The sequence below is a fragment of the Microcaecilia unicolor genome, chromosome 2, assembly GCF_901765095.1.
Source record: "Microcaecilia unicolor chromosome 2, aMicUni1.1, whole genome shotgun sequence".
NCBI classification, from domain to species: domain Eukaryota; kingdom Metazoa; phylum Chordata; class Amphibia; order Gymnophiona; family Siphonopidae; genus Microcaecilia; species Microcaecilia unicolor.
Genome location: NC_044032.1, coordinates 434,093,557 through 434,114,335, shown reverse-complemented (window position 1 = coordinate 434,114,335; position 20,779 = coordinate 434,093,557). Strand labels below are relative to the sequence as shown.

The window sequence follows — 20,779 nt, the reverse complement described above, 5'->3', positions numbered from 1 at the left end:
CACTGAGCAGGCGCAATGGATTGAAGTCGTAAGTAACAGCTCATGTTGCCGGGTTAGTTAGTTTGTTCTGGTTGGGAGAGGGGCAGATTAATCGCCTCCCCTTCATACACAAATCTGCTCCAAGCTGCTGACTGGCACCCAGGCCCCACCCATAAGCCCCACCTCCCTTGTCTCCGCTCTCCACGGAGCCCAGTGCAAGCAGTGGCCGGCAAAACTCAGCCAATGAGAGGAGACGTAGCTCGCTTGCTCACCACTGAGCAGGCGCGATGGAGTGAAGTCGTAAGTAACTGCTCGTGTTGCTGGGTTAGTTAGTTTATTCTGGTGTTCAGAGGTGCCAGTGTGTCTCTGCTGGGGACCCTGTGCCGGTGTGGGAATGCGGTGGTTGGATAGAGCGCTGCTTCAACGTATTGAGGGGGGGCTGGACTGCTGAACTGGGAGGGGATGGAGATGGTGGTGCGAATGCGTAGCGCCCGTGCTTGAGACGCATCGCGGTTTCCCAGGCAACACGGTGACATCACCGGAAGGCTTCAGACATTATGAACCGGGCTTCAACTTCCTGGCAGTCAGCTTCAGAGCGTTGGAGGTGCAAATTATTATAGCAGATTATGTGTCCTGCCCCTGGCTCTGCAGATGGGATTTCACAGGGGCAAAGTACACACAGTCCATCTTGAATCTACCATAGTGCTTTTCTTTTTAATACCACACATTTGGAATAATCTTCTCCTTTTTGGTAGTAACCTATCTTTTTAGTAGTTTTAAATCTGAACTGAAGACATGGCTGTTCAATAGTAAATTGAATGAACTATAACTATAGCTAGAATATGGTCATTTATGCATGTTAGATTTATTACAATTGATAAACCACCTAACTTCAAAGGCAATTTACAATGAAAAAATACATACTGCTTATCCATAAGAAAAGAACTCCACATAATATAGAAAAGCCTAACAACAATCACACAAGCAGCAAACATAGTGATTGTTATATATCTTTCTTGCAGCCTAAATCCAGGCAGCTCCTGCTAGAGAACTATACACTGGAGTAATGTCTCCAAATGGCCTAGTCTTGCACATACCACATTCCTAAGACAGGGTATGTGGAATATGATCTCTGTCTCACATTTACTGCTAATGCTCACTGTAGTACTTGAATTGTGCCAGAGCTTCCTTCTCATGTTCATAAGAGGCAATGGGCCTGATCAGCCAGCAGCAATCAGCATTTTGCTGACCCCCGCTGAAAAACCTGGAAATTCGATGACAGCCCATGTCCCAACACTGCTATTGAATTCCTAGGTTCCTGGAGCCAGCTAAATACAATATTCAGCACTTAACTAGCTATGGGGCACTGTATTAAGATAGGACTGACTTTTATGCAGTCCTATTTATGTGGTTAACCTTGTCAGTTAAGTACTGAATGGTGGCACTGAATCAGCCAAGTGCCAACTCCGCTCCTGGTACACCCTCAAAACAGCTGGTTTTCAGGTCAGCATTATCTGGTAGCCCCAATCAGGCAATTTAACGGGCCAGGAGCCATTTCTGGCCAGTTAAATTAATTTGAATGTCACTCCCTGTTTGTATAGGCAACTCATCCATTGCTTGAAAATTCCTTTTACTGAGGCTTGTGGTACCCAAAATATTTGAATCTTTCTACCATGTTTTCTTGGTCTGACTGCACTGCTGGGTACTTAAGGGATTTCTTCTCTCTCCACATGATTCACGGAGTAAGCGCTTGGGACTGCCACCTCTATAATCAATGCCATCCTGGTGTTCTTCTCTTTTAGCACTATGCATGGTTTCCTTTTGTTCTGTCTGAACGGGGTTGTCCCAGGTGATCATAACCTCTTCAGTCGCCATCAATTCTCTTAAGGTCATGGTCCCTTTTGTGTCCCCATTACATGGAGCACCTTGTGCTATGTGTATCTGTATATTTATTAAGCTCTGTATAATGGACCAGGTCCCTGCATTTCTGCAGTCCTCTGTGATAAGCCTGTTATGAACTCCTATGTTCTGCTCTCAGGCCCCGATGTTCTAAAGTAAACGCGGGTGCTAGAGGCCATTAGTGCCATACTAGCTTCCACATTTACTTGCACAGAATGTTCAGAGGCATGCAGGAACAAACGAGCATGAGGCAAACAGTGCAAGTAGCATGCTAATGTAGTCAAGCTCATGTTAATGAGGTCATTTTGTATTCCTCCCCAATGCTCAGAAAAGAGCACCTGAAACAAAACTGCCTTACTGCTGCAAAAAATAATGCCATGTCAGAGCAGGCATTAGGGTGTTGGAAGAGAGCATTTCTCATGATTCTGCAAAATCTGCCAGCTTTGATTGCTTTTGGAAGCAGAAGGAAGCCTGTGCAAACCCTTAAGCGCTGATCATGTGACACAGCAGACCCAAACGACAGCACACTTTGGCGTCTGTTCCCTGCCTTTAAATATGTATCCAAGCTATTAAAAAAAAAAAAATTTAAAGCGCTTGTATTTATATGCAGAAGACAGACACCAATGTGTGATTCACATTCATGTTTTACCAGGCACAGGAGCCGAGCTTACTGCAGAACTCTTCTGTGCATGTGCCAAGCACAATCCTCCCGCCAAACTCCCTAATGCTTAATGCCATGAGCTCGCCTATATTTGCATCTCATTAGCGTTAAGCATTAGGGCGTTGTTGATTTGCGCTGTTCTGGCATTATTCAGAACAGCGCCAGAGTTTTGAGCATCGGGGCCTCAGTGCCTTTTGGAGCTTTGTTGTTGCTGCCTGACTCTGGGTATGCTGGGAGGGAGCAGAATCTCCTTTCGCTCAAATTGCTCTCCTGAGGTAAATAAGAGAAGATATGGTAGCTATGCCTAGGACATAGACCCAGCGTGTAGAAGGCTTGGACTGTCCATGCTGAGGCAGTAAACTGCTGCTTGATTTTTTTTCCTGTCAGAATTAGTAATCTATATTGATTTTTCATCTGCTGCAACGGTTGCTGTTTCAGTATTTTAAATTACCAGCCATTGACAGTTGCTCCTGGCTGGGAGAGGAGCTAATCACAGACACAGACTTGCTCTGTATGTATAGAATCCCTAAACCGTCTCAACGCAATTGTAAGTGATTTGTTTATCTTGCCATCAACTGTATTAAATGAAGAATTAAGGATTGGAGTATTTTTTTTTTTTTTTTGACAAACAGTCCCAATGCTTTTTTGGTACAATGTTATAATGTTTACAAAATTACCAATGAATGAGATGTGCTACCTTTATATGTTACTCCTTTACACCTGGGTGTGTCTTACATGGATTACTATATTTAAATGTTTTGTTGGTGGGTCCAGTATTTTTGATCTTTTGATTTTTTTTGTTTACAATGATTGAGTTTCACGATTCAGAAGTGGGTTTAAGGATATAGTTTACCCCATATATATCTTCATTGCATACAAGTGGAGGTTTTGTGACCAGTGATAAAAACGGAGTCCAAGTAATGCTGGCATTTGAGTGCGCTGAGCACAGTATCACCATGCAGTGACTACTGAGGTCTATTTTTCTCCACTTTAAATTGAAAAAAGAATGGATACCACACTCTATATTAATTGAGTTAGCGTGTTCATGATTAAGTTAGTTTAGTTCAGCTCATTATTAATGTTATAGGACTAGCATTCACCATGAGGTCACTGGCAGAATTAATCCACTTACTCCACACTCTGCTGACATACAGTAATTCAGTCCAGGGATCTGAACCAACTTGTATATTTAAAATCTAAGTAAAAAGGGGTTAAAAATTCTCACAACTGCCAGCTACAGGTAGAGGGAGGAAAACAGTACATTAATAGTTTTATAGCTCCTGGTGTAATCTGGATGCTCTGGAACCAAGTTCAAAATGTGTAACTTGATTCTGGAGCAACCAGTTTATGCCAGGAGGTGTACAGCTATTAACCTATTATGTTACATAACAAATTGGAAATTAAATGGTTTTTTTTTCTTTACATTTGTTGTCTGGGTGCTTTTATCCTCCTTCCTCTCTAATGCTGGTCCCAGTCTTTTTTCTGTTTTCCTTCTTCTGATTTCTCCAGGTTCTCTTTTCCTCTGTGGGCAGCAATGGTTCTCACCCCCACTGACTTACCAGGACAAAAATGGTCCATGGTAGCTATTGAATTAGGAATCTCCTTAACAGAGCAATGCATTGATTCTGCCTTGCCTATACTCTTCCACTCAAATACAAAATTCCCTACACCCAAACCCCATCAATATCAACATCCTCCACTTCACCCAGACCCACTACAACTGCCACCCACATATATTCCTTCACCCATATACTCCCTCCATACACCCCCCTATACATCTGCATCTCTTGCACATAGGACAAAAATCATGGTAAAATATACAAAATAAAACAGATCCACTTTACAATAAGATATGTTTTACAGCAATGCTCTCCAGATAGGACAATGGGCCAATTATAAATGATTAACTAAAATGCATTCTTTATCCCCAGCTACAAACAGATTAACAACCCACACACAGAGCCATACACTCTGATATCCCTACCCCAACTTCCTCATCATCTACCTATACACTGCTACATACCATCACTCACATATACCTTTATTACCTCTATTCCCCACACCCCCATATACCCCACGTATATCCACATATCCCCATTTCCCTCAAAACACCTCCACTGAAAATCCATCACAAGCCCCACACCCCTCCATCCCATTATACAGTGTTGGAAAGCACTGCTAAACCTTTGCCCCAGCATGCTCTCTCTACTTGCTAAAATGTGAGGTATCAATACAATACAAAGCAGGTGTTCTAATTTTTTTCTGAATGTATATGCGAGTGTGTGTGTGGTGGGGGAGCAGAGGGGGGTTTTTAAACCAACTTCTTTTTCTATTTTGAACAGTAAAAAAAAATGCATCAAGTACAAATTTTGGTCCATCCTTTATTGCTTTTTTTGAAAACGTTCAGTGGTTAAAAAAAAAAAAAAAAAATTCCAGTTTTTCATTTAAACTAAAGAGCAGCTCAATCCTGGTTGAAGTTTATGATGTTTCGTTAACAGCTGCCATTTAATCTTTTTCTTCACTTATTTGTTGGATTGGAAGTCGTAGCTGCAGAGGATCACGCAAACGCCTCAGGTTGTTTTCAGTCTAGCAAGGAAATAGAGAGAGCACAGATATACATGAAAAAGCATCAAATCAAATGCATCGCCACCTCTGTATAGTTTCCTATTTGATGCAAGCTATTCTGCAGTAATTTCTTACTTGCAGCATTAAAAGGGCAATTCTATAAGCAGGGCGCTAACATTTATATGCCTGTTGCACACGTAAATGTTTAGAATACTAGAATATACGTGCATACCTACTCACAGAAGTGCTATTCTGTAAAAATCTGCTTAACTTATAAAACGCGTATTTGCGAGGGGGGGCGGACACAGGCAGAACTCCCATTTATTTACGTAAGTGATGTGTGTCCCTGCAGCATTTAGGAACTTGCATTTATCACCTGTGTGGCTGGTGTAAATGGGTGCCTGTCTGGCGTGCTGATACCAGATACTACTTGCATTTTGTGCCGGAACCTAGGCATCTAGATTCTGTTACAGAATAGGCACCTAACATGCAGCCTCGGGGTGCATAAATGGAGGCACCCAGTTAGACAATTAACCCCTAAGGGGTTAATTCTGTAAATGGGCATCTGACAGAGGCCTATTTTATTAAAATAAATGTAGGCACCTACTTTCCTTTGTACTATACTAGCACAAGAGAGAAAACATTCATCTATAAAGCAGGTACGAGCACTTAAACCAGCTACAGAATTCGCACAAGTGTGTGCACCTAAATTCCAGTGAGATGCACATAACTTATACTCGGTGGTTTTTAACCCACTCCCAACCTACCCCCTTCTATTTACAAAGCCATACAGCAATGCTGACACAGCCCTCGGCATTACCGCACCAGCAACCGTTAGCATGGCTTGGTAAACCGGGGGGGGGGGGGGGGGGGGGCTAGTTAAGAGGCTGTCATGAAAATGCTCAGCAATACTACAAGAAACCAGGAAACATTTACTTTTGAATATAAGACAGCTTAAAACAGCAGCTGGGGGACAAGAGGGTGGTTGAGGGTTGAGTTGTGAGGGCTTTATATAAGGAGAACGTATGTGTTTTCTGTTGTGAGATGAATGCGGGGGGGGGGGGGGGGGTCATATAAGTTTTGTGAAAATCGTTTCAACTGTTTCCAAAATGGTGTTTGTACTATACTGCAATTTTTGGGGTATGTTTACTAAGGTGCGTTAGCGTTTTTATCGCACCTGTAACTTTAAGGCGCGTTAAACGCTAATGTGCCTATACATTTCTATGGGCGTGTTAGCGTTCAACAAGCGTAAACCATTTATGTGCGTTAAAAATGCTAATGTGTCCATAGCGCCACTTAGGAAACCTAGCCATTTGTTTGCTTTTAAGCAATTTTATTGGTAAGACAACAGGCAAACATGACTACAATACAGATCAGAATACTACATACAAGAGCTGTTAAATTAAGCAAAACTCTGTATTCTTATAACCCCTGTCAACTATTAAAATGGATAAACCAAATACCAACTGCAGCCAAGTATAATCTCCCCTTTCCACAATCAAACAAAACAAAACTAACAAATTAGAAACCCGAATACCCTACAGGAAGGGTGACACAAGGACCCCATCCCCACCTCCATTTAGTCAAACTAAAATGAAGAATTACGCTACGTGCTAAAAATATATATTTTAAAATATTTAAAATGTAGATTACCGCACGCAACCATGCAAAATAATGCGCGATTAGCGTGTGCCAGACTATTGCAAAACCCATTAAAGCGTTTTGTGGTAAGGACTTAATTAATATCATTAGTAAAAGGACCTCTCAGCCACTTAGACGTACCATTACATGTGAATATATGATACACTTTTGTAACTTCTAAGCACAAACCCCTAGTAATGATACTTTCCTTCTCAAACTTATTCATTTATAAAATTGCCTTTCTTGTTGTGTTTAATGCCAAATATGTATGTTTCATTGACAGCACCATAAGTTTTTTTTTTCATAAAAGGCTCAGAGTTAACAGAGCTCTTATAAAAATACTAGTGTAATTTTAAATGGGCAGACAAACATCCATTTCCCTATCTAGACAACCTAAGCAAAATAATATTCTATACATTCTAAGTTATGTGTCTATGTGCTGCTAATTTTTTTTTAAGCTTTTATGTGGTTAGTGATACTGCCAACCTCACTAATGCTTCTGAATATTGACCTTGGTGTCTTGGCATCAGATTTAAATACAAGTGCCTTAATATTTCTGTTACCAAATTGATGCCCCGTTGCTCAATATTCCGGTGCTGTTCCAAACAGCATCGGAGTTTTACTGCTGGACTCCCTCACACGCAACGCTAATGAGAAGCAAATTTAAGTGCAGACGTAGCATTGAGCATGAGAGAGTTTTGGGGGCTTTAACAGGAGGATGGTTACTGGTGCATGCGCTGAAAAGTTGTGCATTAAGCACAACTTTTCAGTGAATGCCCAGGATCCAGCTGTCATTGTCAGCCCTGATGGTCTGGTGGACCCCCACCCTTCCAATGGATAAGTGGTTAGGGTGGTGGACTTTGGTCCTGGGGAACTGAGGAACTGAGTTCGATTCCCAGCCCAGGCAGCTCCTTGTGACTTTGGGCAAGTCACTTAACCCTCCATTGCCTGCCGCATTGAGCCTGCCATGAGTGGGAAAAAGTGCGGGGTACAAATAAAAAAAATAAATAAATAATAAGGTCCTGGTGGTCCAAGTGGGCCATCCCACAAATGCTAAAACCCTGTTGGTCTCTTATATAATAGTTAGGCCAATCAGTGCATACCAAGATGCATGGGGCAGGGCTGGGCATTACCATTTGAGACACGCCAAGCACGAGGAGGGACTAGGACAGCATCCCTACTCTCTTCCTGGTACGAGAGGTTCGGGGGGGGGGGGGGTCACTGCTAGGCCACTGGGGATGTTTTGGAGGGTCCTTGACAGGGGTTCCACTGGACCACCGGGGGGGGGGGGCAGAGGTCTACCAGGGCCTTACCCATTGTTGGGGTGGAAGGTCTGGTGTCCACTGAACCATCAAGACAGAGAGGTCATCCCCCTCTCCACAGTTCAGCCGAACCCAAGCTGGCATAAGGTTTGCTGAGGCAAGAACGCCCTTGTTTGGTGCGTTGCCCATCGAGCATTGGGGAGGAATAGGGCATGAGCTCTTCTGCATACATTTGCAAGCTCACTGTGCTCAGAGCCAGCCCTGGGCATTTGGCACTAGCAAATGTGGGCGTCTGGTGCTAATGGCCTCTAGCGCCTGCGCTTGCTTTTCAGCATTGGGGCCTGACAGCTTAATTCCTAGAGTCAGCAGAGAGACAAAGAACTGATGGGTCAATGCTCACAATGTAACGCTGGTGGCTAGAGGTGATTAGTGCCAGTGTTAGGGAGCGCAGAATGGTCAGAGGGCTCTTGTTTTCGCTTCTACAACACGCATATAATTTGAATGTGTACTGGCGAGTTAGTTTTCTGCGCTGTTCCAGCGATATGGGTTCTGCACAGTTTGCTTTACAGCGGGAGTTCTAAGCATGGGCTCATCAGTCAGCTGAAAACCTTGCTTCTCTGCTCACCTTCTGAAAGCAGTCTATCTCCAGAGCTGTCAGATCTCTGGTTTAGTACGGACTTTTGTGCACTAGGATTAATTCCCATGTAGCAGGAGTTTTACCACACAAATAAATCTGTGTAATCGCAAAATAATGACCTCTGCTAATCTTAATATAATGAACAATGGAAATGTATGCTAATTTGCTGCACACAGAATTACTTTCAATGTAGCAAACTGTGCTGAATTTCAACACTCAATCTTTACTACACCGCCAGAGGTGAAGCGTGAAATCTGCCAACACTGTGCCTCTTCAGGGAACAAATGGAGGATTCGTTTCCAGGACAGTCAGTGCAACACCTTTTATGAACATTAGGCATGGCTCCACTCTAACTCTCAATATAAATGTGTGCAAAAATAAGTAAATATATAATTTATTTTATTATGAGGATTCATTTACCACCTTTTTGAATGAATTCACTCAAGGCAGTGTACAGCAAGTAGAAGTCAAACATAAGCAACAGACAATTACAGCAGTAAAAATATTCAAATGTATGTCATAGTATACTACTTACAATGTCAACAATACACAATAAAATATTTTAATAGACAAGGTGAAAGCAAAGATGGAACATATAGATAGACAAGCTAGAGTAAGAGGATCAAGAAAATAAGGGACTAGTTTAAAGAGTTGCAAATGAGGTCAGAAAGGTGCTTGAATATTATCTTGGCTAGGGTAGGAGTGGATAATACATCAAAATGCATATACAGTGGGGGAAATAAGTATTTGATCCCTTGCTGATTTTGTAAGTTTGCCCACTGACAAAGACATGAGCAGCCCATAATTGAAGGGTAGGTTATTGGTAACAGTGAGAGATAGCACATCACAAATTAAATCCGGAAAATCACATTGTGGAAAGTATATGAATTTATTTGCATTCTGCAGAGGGAAATAAGTATTTAATCCCTCTGGCAAACAAGACCTAATACTTGGTGGCAAAACCCTTGTTGGCAAGCACAGCGGTCAGACGTCTTCTGTAGTTGATGATGAGGTTTGCACACATGTCAGGAGGAATTTTGGTCCACTCCTCTTTGCAGATCATCTCTAAATCATTAAGAGTTCTGGGCTGTCGCTTGGCAACTCGCAGCTTCAGCTCCCTCCATAAGTTTTCAATGGGATTAAGGTCTGGTGACTGGCTAGGCCACTCCATGACCCTAATGTGCTTCTTCCTGAGCCACTCCTTTGTTGCCTTGGCTGTATGTTTTGGGTCATTGTCGTGCTGGAAGACCCAGCCACGACCCATTTTTAAGGCCCTGGCAGAGGGAAGGAGGTTGTCACTCAGAATTGTACGGTACATGGCCCCATCCATTCTCCCATTGATGCGGTGAAGTAGTCCTGTGCCCTTAGCAGAGAAACACCCCCAAAACATAACATTTCCACCTCCATGCTTGACAGTGGGGACGGTGTTCTTTGGGTCATAGGCAGCATTTCTCTTCCTCCAAACACGGCGAGTTGAGTTCATGCCAAAGAGCTCAATTTTTGTCTCATCTGACCACAGCACCTTCTCCCAATCACTCTCGGCATCATCCAGGTGTTCACTGGCAAACTTCAGACGGGCCGTCACATGTGCCTTCCGGAGCAGGGGGACCTTGCGGGCACTGCAGGATTGCAATCCGTTATGTCGTAATGTGTTACCAATGGTTTTCGTGGTGACAGTGGTCCCAGCTGCCTTGAGATCATTGACAAGTTCCCCCCTTGTAGTTGTAGGCTGATTTCTAACCTTCCTCATGATCAAGGATACCCCACGAGGTGAGATTTTGCGTGGAGCCCCAGATCTTTGTCGATTGACAGTCATTTTGTACTTCTTCCATTTTCTTACTATGGCACCAACAGTTGTCTCCTTCTCGCCCAGCGTCTTACTGATGGTTTTGTAGCCCATTCCAGCCTTGTGCAGGTGTATGATCTTGTCCCTGACATCCTTAGACAGCTCCTTGCTCTTGGCCATTTTGTAGAGGTTAGAGTCTGACTGATTCACTGAGTCTGTGGACAGGTGTCTTTCATACAGGTGACCATTGCCGACAGCTGTCTGTCATGCAGGTAACGAGTTGATTTGGAGCATCTACCTGGTCTGTAGGGGCCAGATCTCTTACTGGTTGGTGGGGGATCAAATACTTATTTCCCTCTGCAGAATGCAAATAAATTCATATACTTTCCACAATGTGATTTTCCGGATTTAATTTGTGATGTGCTATCTCTCACTGTTACCAATAACCTACCCTTCAATTATGGGCTGCTCATGTCTTTGTCAGTGGGCAAACTTACAAAATCAGCAAGGGATCAAATACTTATTTCCCCCACTGTAGAAGATGTGAATGTACACAAGCTAATTTTACCTCTGCTAAGTCCTCCTTAATTCTGTTATACTGATCCACATCAAAGTGCTGTTTTCCAGCTTTTCTGTAAAAGTAGTTAAGAAATTGCCGGTCCTTAGCATCAGGGTAAACAGAATCCTAATTAGAAAAAAAAAAAAAGAAGTGATCAAGAAGTGCAATTCCAAAGGGATTCTGGTTTTTTGCAGAAAAGGTTTTGTCTTATTTAAATGCAATAAACTTTTAGATCAGGCTTTTCCAACCTATGGCTTGTGAGCCAGATTCCCCCCCCCCCCCCCCCCCCAAAGTGCTTTTTTCTGGCCCTCCGAAGCTTGATAAATTCTTGTGGTGCTTACCACAGGATTCCTGCTTCCCAGTCATGACTCAGCAGTTTTAAGCATGAGCTGAGCAATGCTGGGAAGTTTGGACTGGTCTTGTGGTTTCAAGGCTCGCAAAACTTGAAACCTCAAGACCAACCCAAACTTCCGGCACTGTGTGGCTCAAGCTTGCAGAGAGCCAAGCCATGATGGGGAAGCAGGAATCCTGCTATTTCTTCTGCAGCTGAAGTCAGGTGTGGGAAAAGAAATTGGGTTGGGGGGCTTACATAAGAAAGGCTGGTGTGTGTGTGTGTGTGGGGGGGGTATTTACATGAGTGAGTGAGATTGGGTGAAGGCTGGGGAAGGGGATGATGCACCATCGTATTTTGCCACTATTTGATGAAACATGTGGCAAAATATGATGGTGAGTGTTTTGGCCCTCTGAGTGTTACAAAATATAAACTGTGGCCCTTAACAGAAACAGGTTGGACAAGCCTGTTTTAGACTAACAAGAATGTAGACATCCATTTGTGTTCATTTCTTATCAACTAGATCATACTATTTTAAGGGGGGGTAGGGGATAGGAGATGACAGGAAACTTGGAGATCTCACTCTCTCCCTGGATTCCTTGTTGTGGCTCTAGCATACAACAACTGAAACAAGCCAGATCTTAGGGGGAAGATGCACTAAAACAATCGTTAATGGCCTTCCCTTGCCAATTCCTTAGCGAATCGGTAAGCAACGGGAATGCATCAAGGAAACGGAATGCAAATGAGGTGCTCCTTATAGCTCACTTGCATTCTCTATTCCCTCGGAAGCCAGTTGGCCGGTCAAGCATGCGCAGAGCAGCCAAGCGTTATGCTGGCTGCTCTGCACATGCCAAACTTTATGGACATCCTTTACTCAAAACAACAACAAAAAAGGAAATCCCTGATGAGCAGGAAACTTGTCAGCAGCCTGAACCTCAGAAGAGAAAGAGTGCTGAAAAGAGCCCCAGTTAATTTAAGTGCTACTGCTCTTCACTTGTGTAACATTTCCATTGTTTACTGCTTTGCATGTTAAAGGCAAGATTACATCAAGCAATTAGGAAGGACTTATGTGAAGAAAAAAAACATCCAAGTGCTGGTCAGGGATGTCTAACACGAGCTGGACGTCTTCCTGCAGCTTTTGTGATGGGCGTCCTTCTTGGACATGTTTTTCCTACCTGCAATGTTTTCAGCTTGCACCCCCCCCCCCCCCCCCAGGATCGGAACGTGCGAGGACGTCCAAATCAAAACTTTTTGGACGTCCCTCCCTCAAGGTCTCTCTCAGCCAATCCCAGCGCATTTAGCTGATACTGGTAACAGCTAAACGCGCTGTGATTGGCTGAGAGAGACCTGGAGGGAGGGACATCCAAAAAGTTTTGATTTGGACGTCGTCACACGTTCCAATCTTGGGGGGGGGGGGGGGGGGCGCAAGCTGAAAACAACCTTGGAGGGGACTGTTGAGAGAACTGTGCTTGTGGTCAGTTTAGGCAGGTAAGAAAAACAGGGACGTCCTTTTTTTTTTCTTCAGAGACGTCCTTCCTAATTGCATATAAGAAAAACACTTCCAAGAAGGACGCCCATCACAAAAGCTGCAGGACGACGTCCAGCTCGTGTTAGACATCCCTGACGAGAACTTGCAGTTTTTTTTTCCTTTCAATTTCCTCGCAGCACCACCCTGTGTGGGGACAGCAGAATCCGAGGCACACAAACCCTCCAAACTACCCAGATTTCCAAGGGACAAGACAAATAAGCAGCACAGGAAGAGAGAGCATCTTCGTAGCCCCGTCTGATCGCTGCTTCCCGTGAGTGTTTTGGAGAGAGAAGGCAGAGTAGTAGCCCTTCACTTAAGCTGCAAACGTCCAAGTGCTCGTTAGGGACGTCCTTTTTTGTTTTTAGGACGTCTCTGTTAGGCACTTTAGAAGGACGTCCCTGACAAGCACTTTTTTTTTTCCTTCAGATTCCCTCACAGCAGCCCCAATGAGAGGTGCAGACCTCCTGTTAGGGTTTCCAAGGTAAGGGAATCGAAAAATGGTAGTGCATCTCATTACAATACGATTTATACATATTGGGGTACTAATTTGCTCATCTGCATTCCGTTTTTGTTAGCTGCTACCGTGACAGGAAAATGGCTTGGAGAACCCTTTTATGCATGTCTTGTTTTATTACTTGCTCGCTAGACTGGCTAGAACTGGTTTAAAAACCACGTTGCTGGCTCGTTTAGTGCATCTAGCCCTTGGACTTTGTTCTGCTTTCACCCCTTGGTTTGTGAGAGAAATTCTTAGGTCAAATTGTATCTGTTAAAAGAGAACAATTATATTTCTGGGGGTCTTTAATTAATAAATCATAAATCTGAGGTAAGGCTACAAAAGGAACACCATTAGATTTCATAAGATAGTTAAAGCACATTTCTGAAATTTGAACAGATGAGAAACCACTGTATACCCACACAACAGATGAAGAAGCAAGCAGGACTACATACAGGGGAATTAGAACAGGGGTTAGTTCTCACATAAAAGGCTAGTTGCTTCTTTTGACTTCCAGAACAGCTGAAGAAAGGGTAGATATTTTTCTTTTTTCAATATCAAGTCACCAAAGCTGTTGACCCTATTACAGGTTCTGCCTCCGTCCATATGGAAAATGTGACCCAAGGTGAGGAACTGGTTCCATGTGTGGAGTGGAGGAGTGGCCTAGTGGTTAGGGTGGCGGACTTTGGTCCTGGGGAACTAAGGAACTGAGTTTGGTTCCCACTTCAGGCACAGGCAGCTCCTTGTGACTCTGGGCAAGTCACTTAACCCTCCATTGCCCCATGTAAGCCGCATTGAGCCTGCCATGAGTGGGAAAGCGTGGGGTACAAATGTAACAAAAATAAAAATAAATGTTTGCAGGTTGAATCAGTCATGAAAGAAGCGGAGGAACTGAAAGAGGAGGTAGTGAGACTTAGAAGCATCGGTGATAATGAGAAGTACATTGATGGAATGCTTTTTGAAGCATCAAAGATCTCCAGCAGAGCAGAAGCCATAGCTCTTCTGGGAAAAAAAAAAAAAGATAACTACACAGAACATCAGACCCAGCAGAATCGATATCCTGACATCTTCCCTTGAACTGAAGAAACAGTATGCAGAGCCCTGGAAGTGGAGGAGGTGAAAGAGGAAGCAAAAGCATCCCAACAAGAGGAACTGGAGGTCAAGAACCTCAAAATTGTCAGATCAGTTGCAACTAGGAAGTGAAATGTAGTGGTGGTTGGCAATTCCCTTTGGAGGGGTACAGAGATGTCCATCTGCTGACAAGAGGAAAGGAAGTGAGGTAGACCTCGAACAGTTTTCAGAAGACTGTGTTCATAAGGAGCTACATAAACTAAAAGATAGAAAAAGCAATGGGGATAGAAGGTACACATCCAGGGTATTGAAGGAACTTAGGGAAGTTCTGGTGGTTCCACTGTCTGACCTTTTTGATGCTTATTTAGAGTCTGGAGTGGTCCTGAAGGACTACAGAAGGACGTATCTAGTCACTTTCCACAAAGTGAAAATAAAGAGAAGGTTGGGAACTACAGGCTAGTTAGTCTGACCTCTGTGGTAAGTAAATAAATGGAAATGCTTCTATGAGGATAGTGCAATTTCTGAAATCGAATGTGTTACAGGACCCTAGACAGCATGGTTTCACAATCCTCCCAATTCCTACCAAACAAACAACAACTTTCAGACTGGAGATAGCCAAGTGTCCCTCTCCAGTTCACAACCAAGTATCATTAGCGGGTAGCCTTTAGTCTTAACATTAGGAAAGGCAGTTTAGTGAATCTTAATAAACTAAGTGGAGAGGGCCAATGACATGTCAACAAATCCAGAAATTTCATGGGCTGAATACTGCCTGGCATTTATATTTCAGCACCACACTGCTGACCAAGTTTACTGTGAACAGGAAGTCTCTTGCTTCAAACAAATCTGCATCGATAGACTCACCTGTTTGGTAAGAATAAAGTAAGCGTAGAATGCCATGGCACTGCCATATGTGATGAAGTAAGTAACGGGTTCCATTATATCCCAGGAGTAGACCCACCATGTCAGCCAGGCCAGAGCTCCACCTTGAGTGGACAGTAGTGCTAAGCCAACCCACAGAAGCCTTGTGGACTTCGCTTCTGCTGTTCTCTTGAGTTCAGCTTTCACCTAAGAAGAAAGATCCATAATTTACTGCCCTTGCACATCAAAATCTTTTGCTATACTCAATCAAAGCATGGGTCACAGTATGTTTGAGCTGTATACTGCAAGGTGTCCAAGCACTTTCTTGCTGATCTATTCAGTTATTACAAGGAAAACTTTATAACAGGGTGCCAAGGCTGTTAAGGATCACTTTGTGCTCAGGCATACTTGGCAGCAGCACACCCTTGTTGCATCTGGTAGAGATCCTCAATCCCCACCAGTGAAAGACATCTGTTAAGACACCCGAAACTCCCTCCAGCGCAGCTTTGTTGGCAGAAGCTTAAGCAACCTGCCCCAGACACCAGCATATGCGCCAGGTGCGAGTGGTTCACTTAAGCTGTGCTGGAGGGAGTTAGGGTGTATCTGAAGATGTCTTTACCTGGCAAGGCTTTGGGATCCACGTCAGCTCAAGTATTTGATATCTGAGTTGGGGTACGAGCAGGAAGAGTGGCAGGGGTGGGGGGAGAGAAGGGGGCAGAGAGGACACTATGCCCACCCATCTTGGCACTAGGCAAATTTTGGGGTCTGGCTACAAAACAAATGCATATGTTGTACAGTTTACAATTTATTACCATTATTAGTCTCAGTCAACATAGTGGTTTACAAAAAATACAAATTTATAATTAAGAGACAATGATAGGTAAAAAGAAAAAGAAAATTACAATTGTCTATACCAGAGTGAGAGTACAGAATCTTGTCTGTTTGATTCAGGCTATAGCTCAGAGCTATCTGTCATCCAGTCTTAAAATAAAAGCTTTTTGGAATAGGAAGATCTTCAATTTTGTTCTAAATAAAGGATAATAGGATTCTAATCATAAATGGCGAGGTAAAAAGGGCCAATTGTACCAAAAATAGTCTCTCGAATAGACTGTAAATGAATAAGTGAAAAGGAGAGGATGATCACTAAATTCTGATGTGATGAACTTAGCAGTCTGGGTGATGTATATGGTATGAGATACCTGAAAAGAGTGGTAGGAATTCCAGAATGAAAAATTTTATAGACTAGGATCAATATTCTGATTGATACAGTAAGCCAGTACTCCTCAACAGTGTTACATAATCCCACTTCTTTGCAACTTTTATACGTTTTTAACGCAGTATTTTGTAGAAGTTGTAATTGTTGCAATTCTGTACAGCATATCCTTGCCAAAAGTGAGTTGCAGTAGTCTATATTAGTAATTACCATGGAAAGGACATAAGTATAACCATACTGGGAAAGACCAAAAGGTCCATCAAGCCCAGCATCCTGTTTCCAACAGTGGCCAATCCAGGTCACAAATACCTGGCAGGATTCCAAAAAGGTACAAAACATTTTATACTGCTTATCCCAGAAATAGTGGATTTTCCCCACGTCCATTTAATAATGATCTATGGACTTTTCCTTTAGGAAGCTGTCCAAACCTTTTTAAACTCCGCTAAGCTTACCACATTCTCTGGCAACGAATTCCAGAGTTTAATTACACCTTGAGTGAAGAAATATTTTCTCCGATTCGTTTTAAATTTACTACATTGTAGCTTCATCGCATGCCCCCTAGTCCTAGTATTTTTGGAAAGCGTGAACAGACGCTTCAAATCTACCCGTTCAACTCCACTCATTATTTTATAGACCTCTATCATATCTCCCCTCAGCCACCTTTTCTCCAAGCTGAAGAGCCCTAGCCGCTTTAGCCTTTCCTCATAGGGAAGTCATCCCATCCCCTTTATCATTTTCGTCGCCCTTCTCTGCACCTTTTCTAATTCCACTTTATCTTTTTTGAGATGCGACCAGAATTGAACACAATATTCGAGGTGCTTCAAAAGACAATAGAAAGAACAATGACTTCACTGAGGGAGTTCTGAGAGAAGAGGACATCTCTTAAGTGAACATTATTTTGCTCTGTACTTTGATGAGAAAGATTGGAGTGAAAGAGAAATTGTAGGTTTACTGATAAAAACAGATTGAATTTAAATAGTGTAACATCCTTTCTTCCCTTAAAGCTTGAACTTTCTGCCAGAGTTTGAAACCCAACTGTTACAGACTACAGCAGTGGTTCCCAAACCTGATCCTGGAGGCACCCCAGCCAGTCAGGTTTTCAAGGATAACCACAATGCATATTCAAGAGACAGATTTGCATGCAGTGAAGGCAGTGCATTCAAACGTCTCATGAATATTCATTGTAGGTATCCTGAAAACCTGAATGGCTGGGGTGCCTCCAGCAGGACCAGGTTTGGGAGCCAATGGACTACAGCATTAACAGATTGCTACAGGGCCTATTCAGCAAAAGCTGTTAGTCCAAGAGATTGAATGGATCCAAGTAAAGGTGCCATAAATATATTAAAGAGAATGGCACCAGTACATATTTTATAAAGGCAAAATATGCATCTATATGCTTTGGTAAAATTAATGCCCGGAAAAGTAGGCATAGATATTTAAACCCGCTCTGGACATACACATAACCCGCAACTCTGCCCAATCTGATCCCCCAGGAAATCTATGTGTATACCACATAAAAATAACATGCTGTGAATTGGTGCTATACAATTTCTTTTCCATGACTACTGTAACTGTTTACTTCTATTTTATTATTGTTTAGATGTTTTTGTAAACCGCCTAGATGGTATTACCAATGGGCAGTATATATCAAATGAAAAATAAAGTTGGAAACTTTACGCTTCTACAGTCAGATAAATTTAAAGCGACTTTTGGGGCACACAATGCTGTTTTACACTTAATAACAGCACATTTATAGCTCAAGGTGAGGAACAACCAAGAGAGATACATAACCATGGTCGAAGAATACCTGACCTTACAAATCAAATAAAAATACAATTACAATAACAAAATCAATAAACCTACAATAAAAATACAAAAGAAACACACATATAACAACATATGTAACTTTGTAAGCCTATGTGCTTTGAAAATGAGCCTCTATGTTATAAATTATAACATTTTTTTTTTTAAACAGCCAAGTCTTCAAACTCCATCGAAACCCATCATATTGCTGCTGGGAGCGTAAATTGAAGGGCAAAGCATTCCACAATGAGGGACCATATCCCATTATACATGAGAAAAATACCTATAAATAATAATCCCCTGTATTACATAGCTGCTACTAGTACAACCTCAGCTTTGCCCCTGCTAACGCCATAGTCTTAACATTAGAGCTGTCTCAAAGAAAATTGTGGCAGCAGATTGAAATCCGATTCTATTTGCATTTGTAAAATGTCCTTATAATTTAGCAAGGAACTGGGGAGGCTTTATCTAACATCTGCAGTAGTAAAAATAAGAGTTAAGGCAGCAAAATAGAGTGCTTTAAAGAACATTTCGAGTGAAAAATTACAACTGTACTAAATTGACCATAGACAATTTACTTCATTTTCTACACTGAAGCACAGCAGGTGTCTGAGATACAGTTACTTGCTCATGAATCATAATGAATTCTCCTATAATGCAAGAGTTTGAGATGCATTGCAAGATTTAAACATATTTCTCAAATGCTGAAAGCATTCAACTATTCTCTCCACCATACTCTCTCTCTCAAACCTCTGGCTCTCAGCAGTCTCCCTCACTCTCAACCCCTTCTGGTCCTTGGCAGCCTCCATCTCTGCTCTTCACTCCAAATTCCTCAATCCCCTCCCCCCCATATAGAGGATATTGGTGCCAAGAAAGAGCTCCTCTCCAATCTTAACTGTGGGGCTTTTAGTAGGTTTGAGCCATGCCCTGCAAGAACGCCTATGCTACTATTGCAGTCTCAAGTCTCTAGACTGTGATCACATGAGATATGTTTGAGATTAGGCATGGATGCTACAGCTAAATTAAAGCTAAAATGCAGATATGCTATTTATTTCAGAGAAATTCATAAAAAACTTCACAAACAAAGGGTGGAAGTAAGTACAAGCTACTGAGGGGAGGCAGGGTCTCAGGGGTCAGCAGATCTTGGGTACATTAGAGATGACACAGACAGAGACAGAAGGATGGCCACACACAGCAAAGAACAAAGAAGGAATTCAGAGAAATACTGGAGTAGAGAGTTGCACGGGGACAGAAATCTTACCCATCTCCGCAAAAATTTAACCCATCCCAGCCCGTCCCCACAAGAATTTAACCCATCCCCACCCATCCCCGTAAGAATTTAATGGTACATAAAAGAAAATTCCAGTCAGCTCCCTCAGTCTGTCTCTGGATTTGAGCCACAGCACTGTAGGCAAGGAAGGAACGGAAGTTGGAACACTCTGGTGCGCACATGTAAGACTTGTCTCCGATTCACTTGCACTGTGTACTGAGAGGTCGCCACATGCACGTGCCAGTAGGTCAGGTGACTTCTGATTCTCGTGCCTGTGTCAGAGCTGAGGTCTGTGCACCAGCCTGGTAGCAAAGAGGATTAATAGTAACATAGTAAGTGACAGCAAATAGACCTGAACGGTCCATCCACTCTGCCAATAGTCACACTCATGATCAATTCATCATTAAATCAACGAGTATGATATTATATACTTGATTATGGTCTCTCTTTCGTGTTTCTGGAACAAAGACCACAGAAGTCTATCTGGCCCTATCCTTATGTTCCAACTACTGGAGTTGCTGTTGAAGCCCACTCCAGTCTATTTGTCTTCTCATTTGTGGGACACAGACCGTAAAAGTCTGTCCAGCACTGTCCTCATGTTCCAGCCACTGAAGTTGTTGTCTAAGCCCTTTCCAGCCCATCCTAAACCAGATTGCCATGTATGAGACACAGACCATACAAGTCTGCCAGGTATCAGCCCTAGTTCATCACAGCCAGAGTCGCCATCTAAGCTTCACTTGACACATCCACACACATGCAGCCATTTAAGGTTAGGTTTTATATAACTTCCATTTTCTAATTAGAGATCCTCTGTGTTCATCCCACGACTTTTTGAATTCCGTCATCATTTGTGACTCTACCACCTCCTTAATGGAAGACTTTCCACATTTGTGCTGTTAAAGCATGGAAGAAGAAGAGGAGGAGAAGACAGCACTCAAAGAAATTGGTATTCGGTGCTGGTGCAGCTTATACTTCTACGAGAAGACCGCAGAACTGCCCCCATCCCCACGGGAACCCCACAGAGCTGCTTCCAGCCCCGTGGGAACCCCGCAGGAACTGCCTCCGTCCCCGCGGGAATCCCCCAGACCCCATTCCTGTGCAGCTCTCTATACTGGAGAGCAGGGCCTCTTGGCTTGCCTGGCATGATCAAGGGGGGGGGGGGTGCTAAGGGGGAGGGGGAAAAGAAACAAAGGGGCTTGGGATTTAGCTCACACCTTTTTCAA

The 20,779-nt window shown here is 43.0% G+C and overlaps 1 protein-coding gene across 4 annotated transcripts in view; it reads right to left on the bottom strand.

Moving 5' to 3' along the window:
- Positions 1 to 4,916: 4,916 nt before the first annotated feature.
- Positions 4,917 to 20,779, bottom strand: part of MCUB (mitochondrial calcium uniporter dominant negative beta subunit) — a 149,226-nt gene continuing 133,363 nt past the window's right edge. For all 4 annotated transcript variants that reach the window (XM_030190805.1, XM_030190806.1, XM_030190809.1 and 1 more), the window contains 3 exons: positions 15,274 to 15,477; positions 10,999 to 11,115; positions 4,917 to 5,125 (listed from right to left, as the gene is read on the bottom strand). In XM_030190805.1, the coding sequence (XP_030046665.1) occupies positions 5,045 to 5,125; positions 10,999 to 11,115; positions 15,274 to 15,477 (402 nt within the window). In that variant the 3' untranslated portion in view covers positions 4,917 to 5,044. The remainder of the gene's footprint in view (positions 5,126 to 10,998; positions 11,116 to 15,273; positions 15,478 to 20,779) is intronic.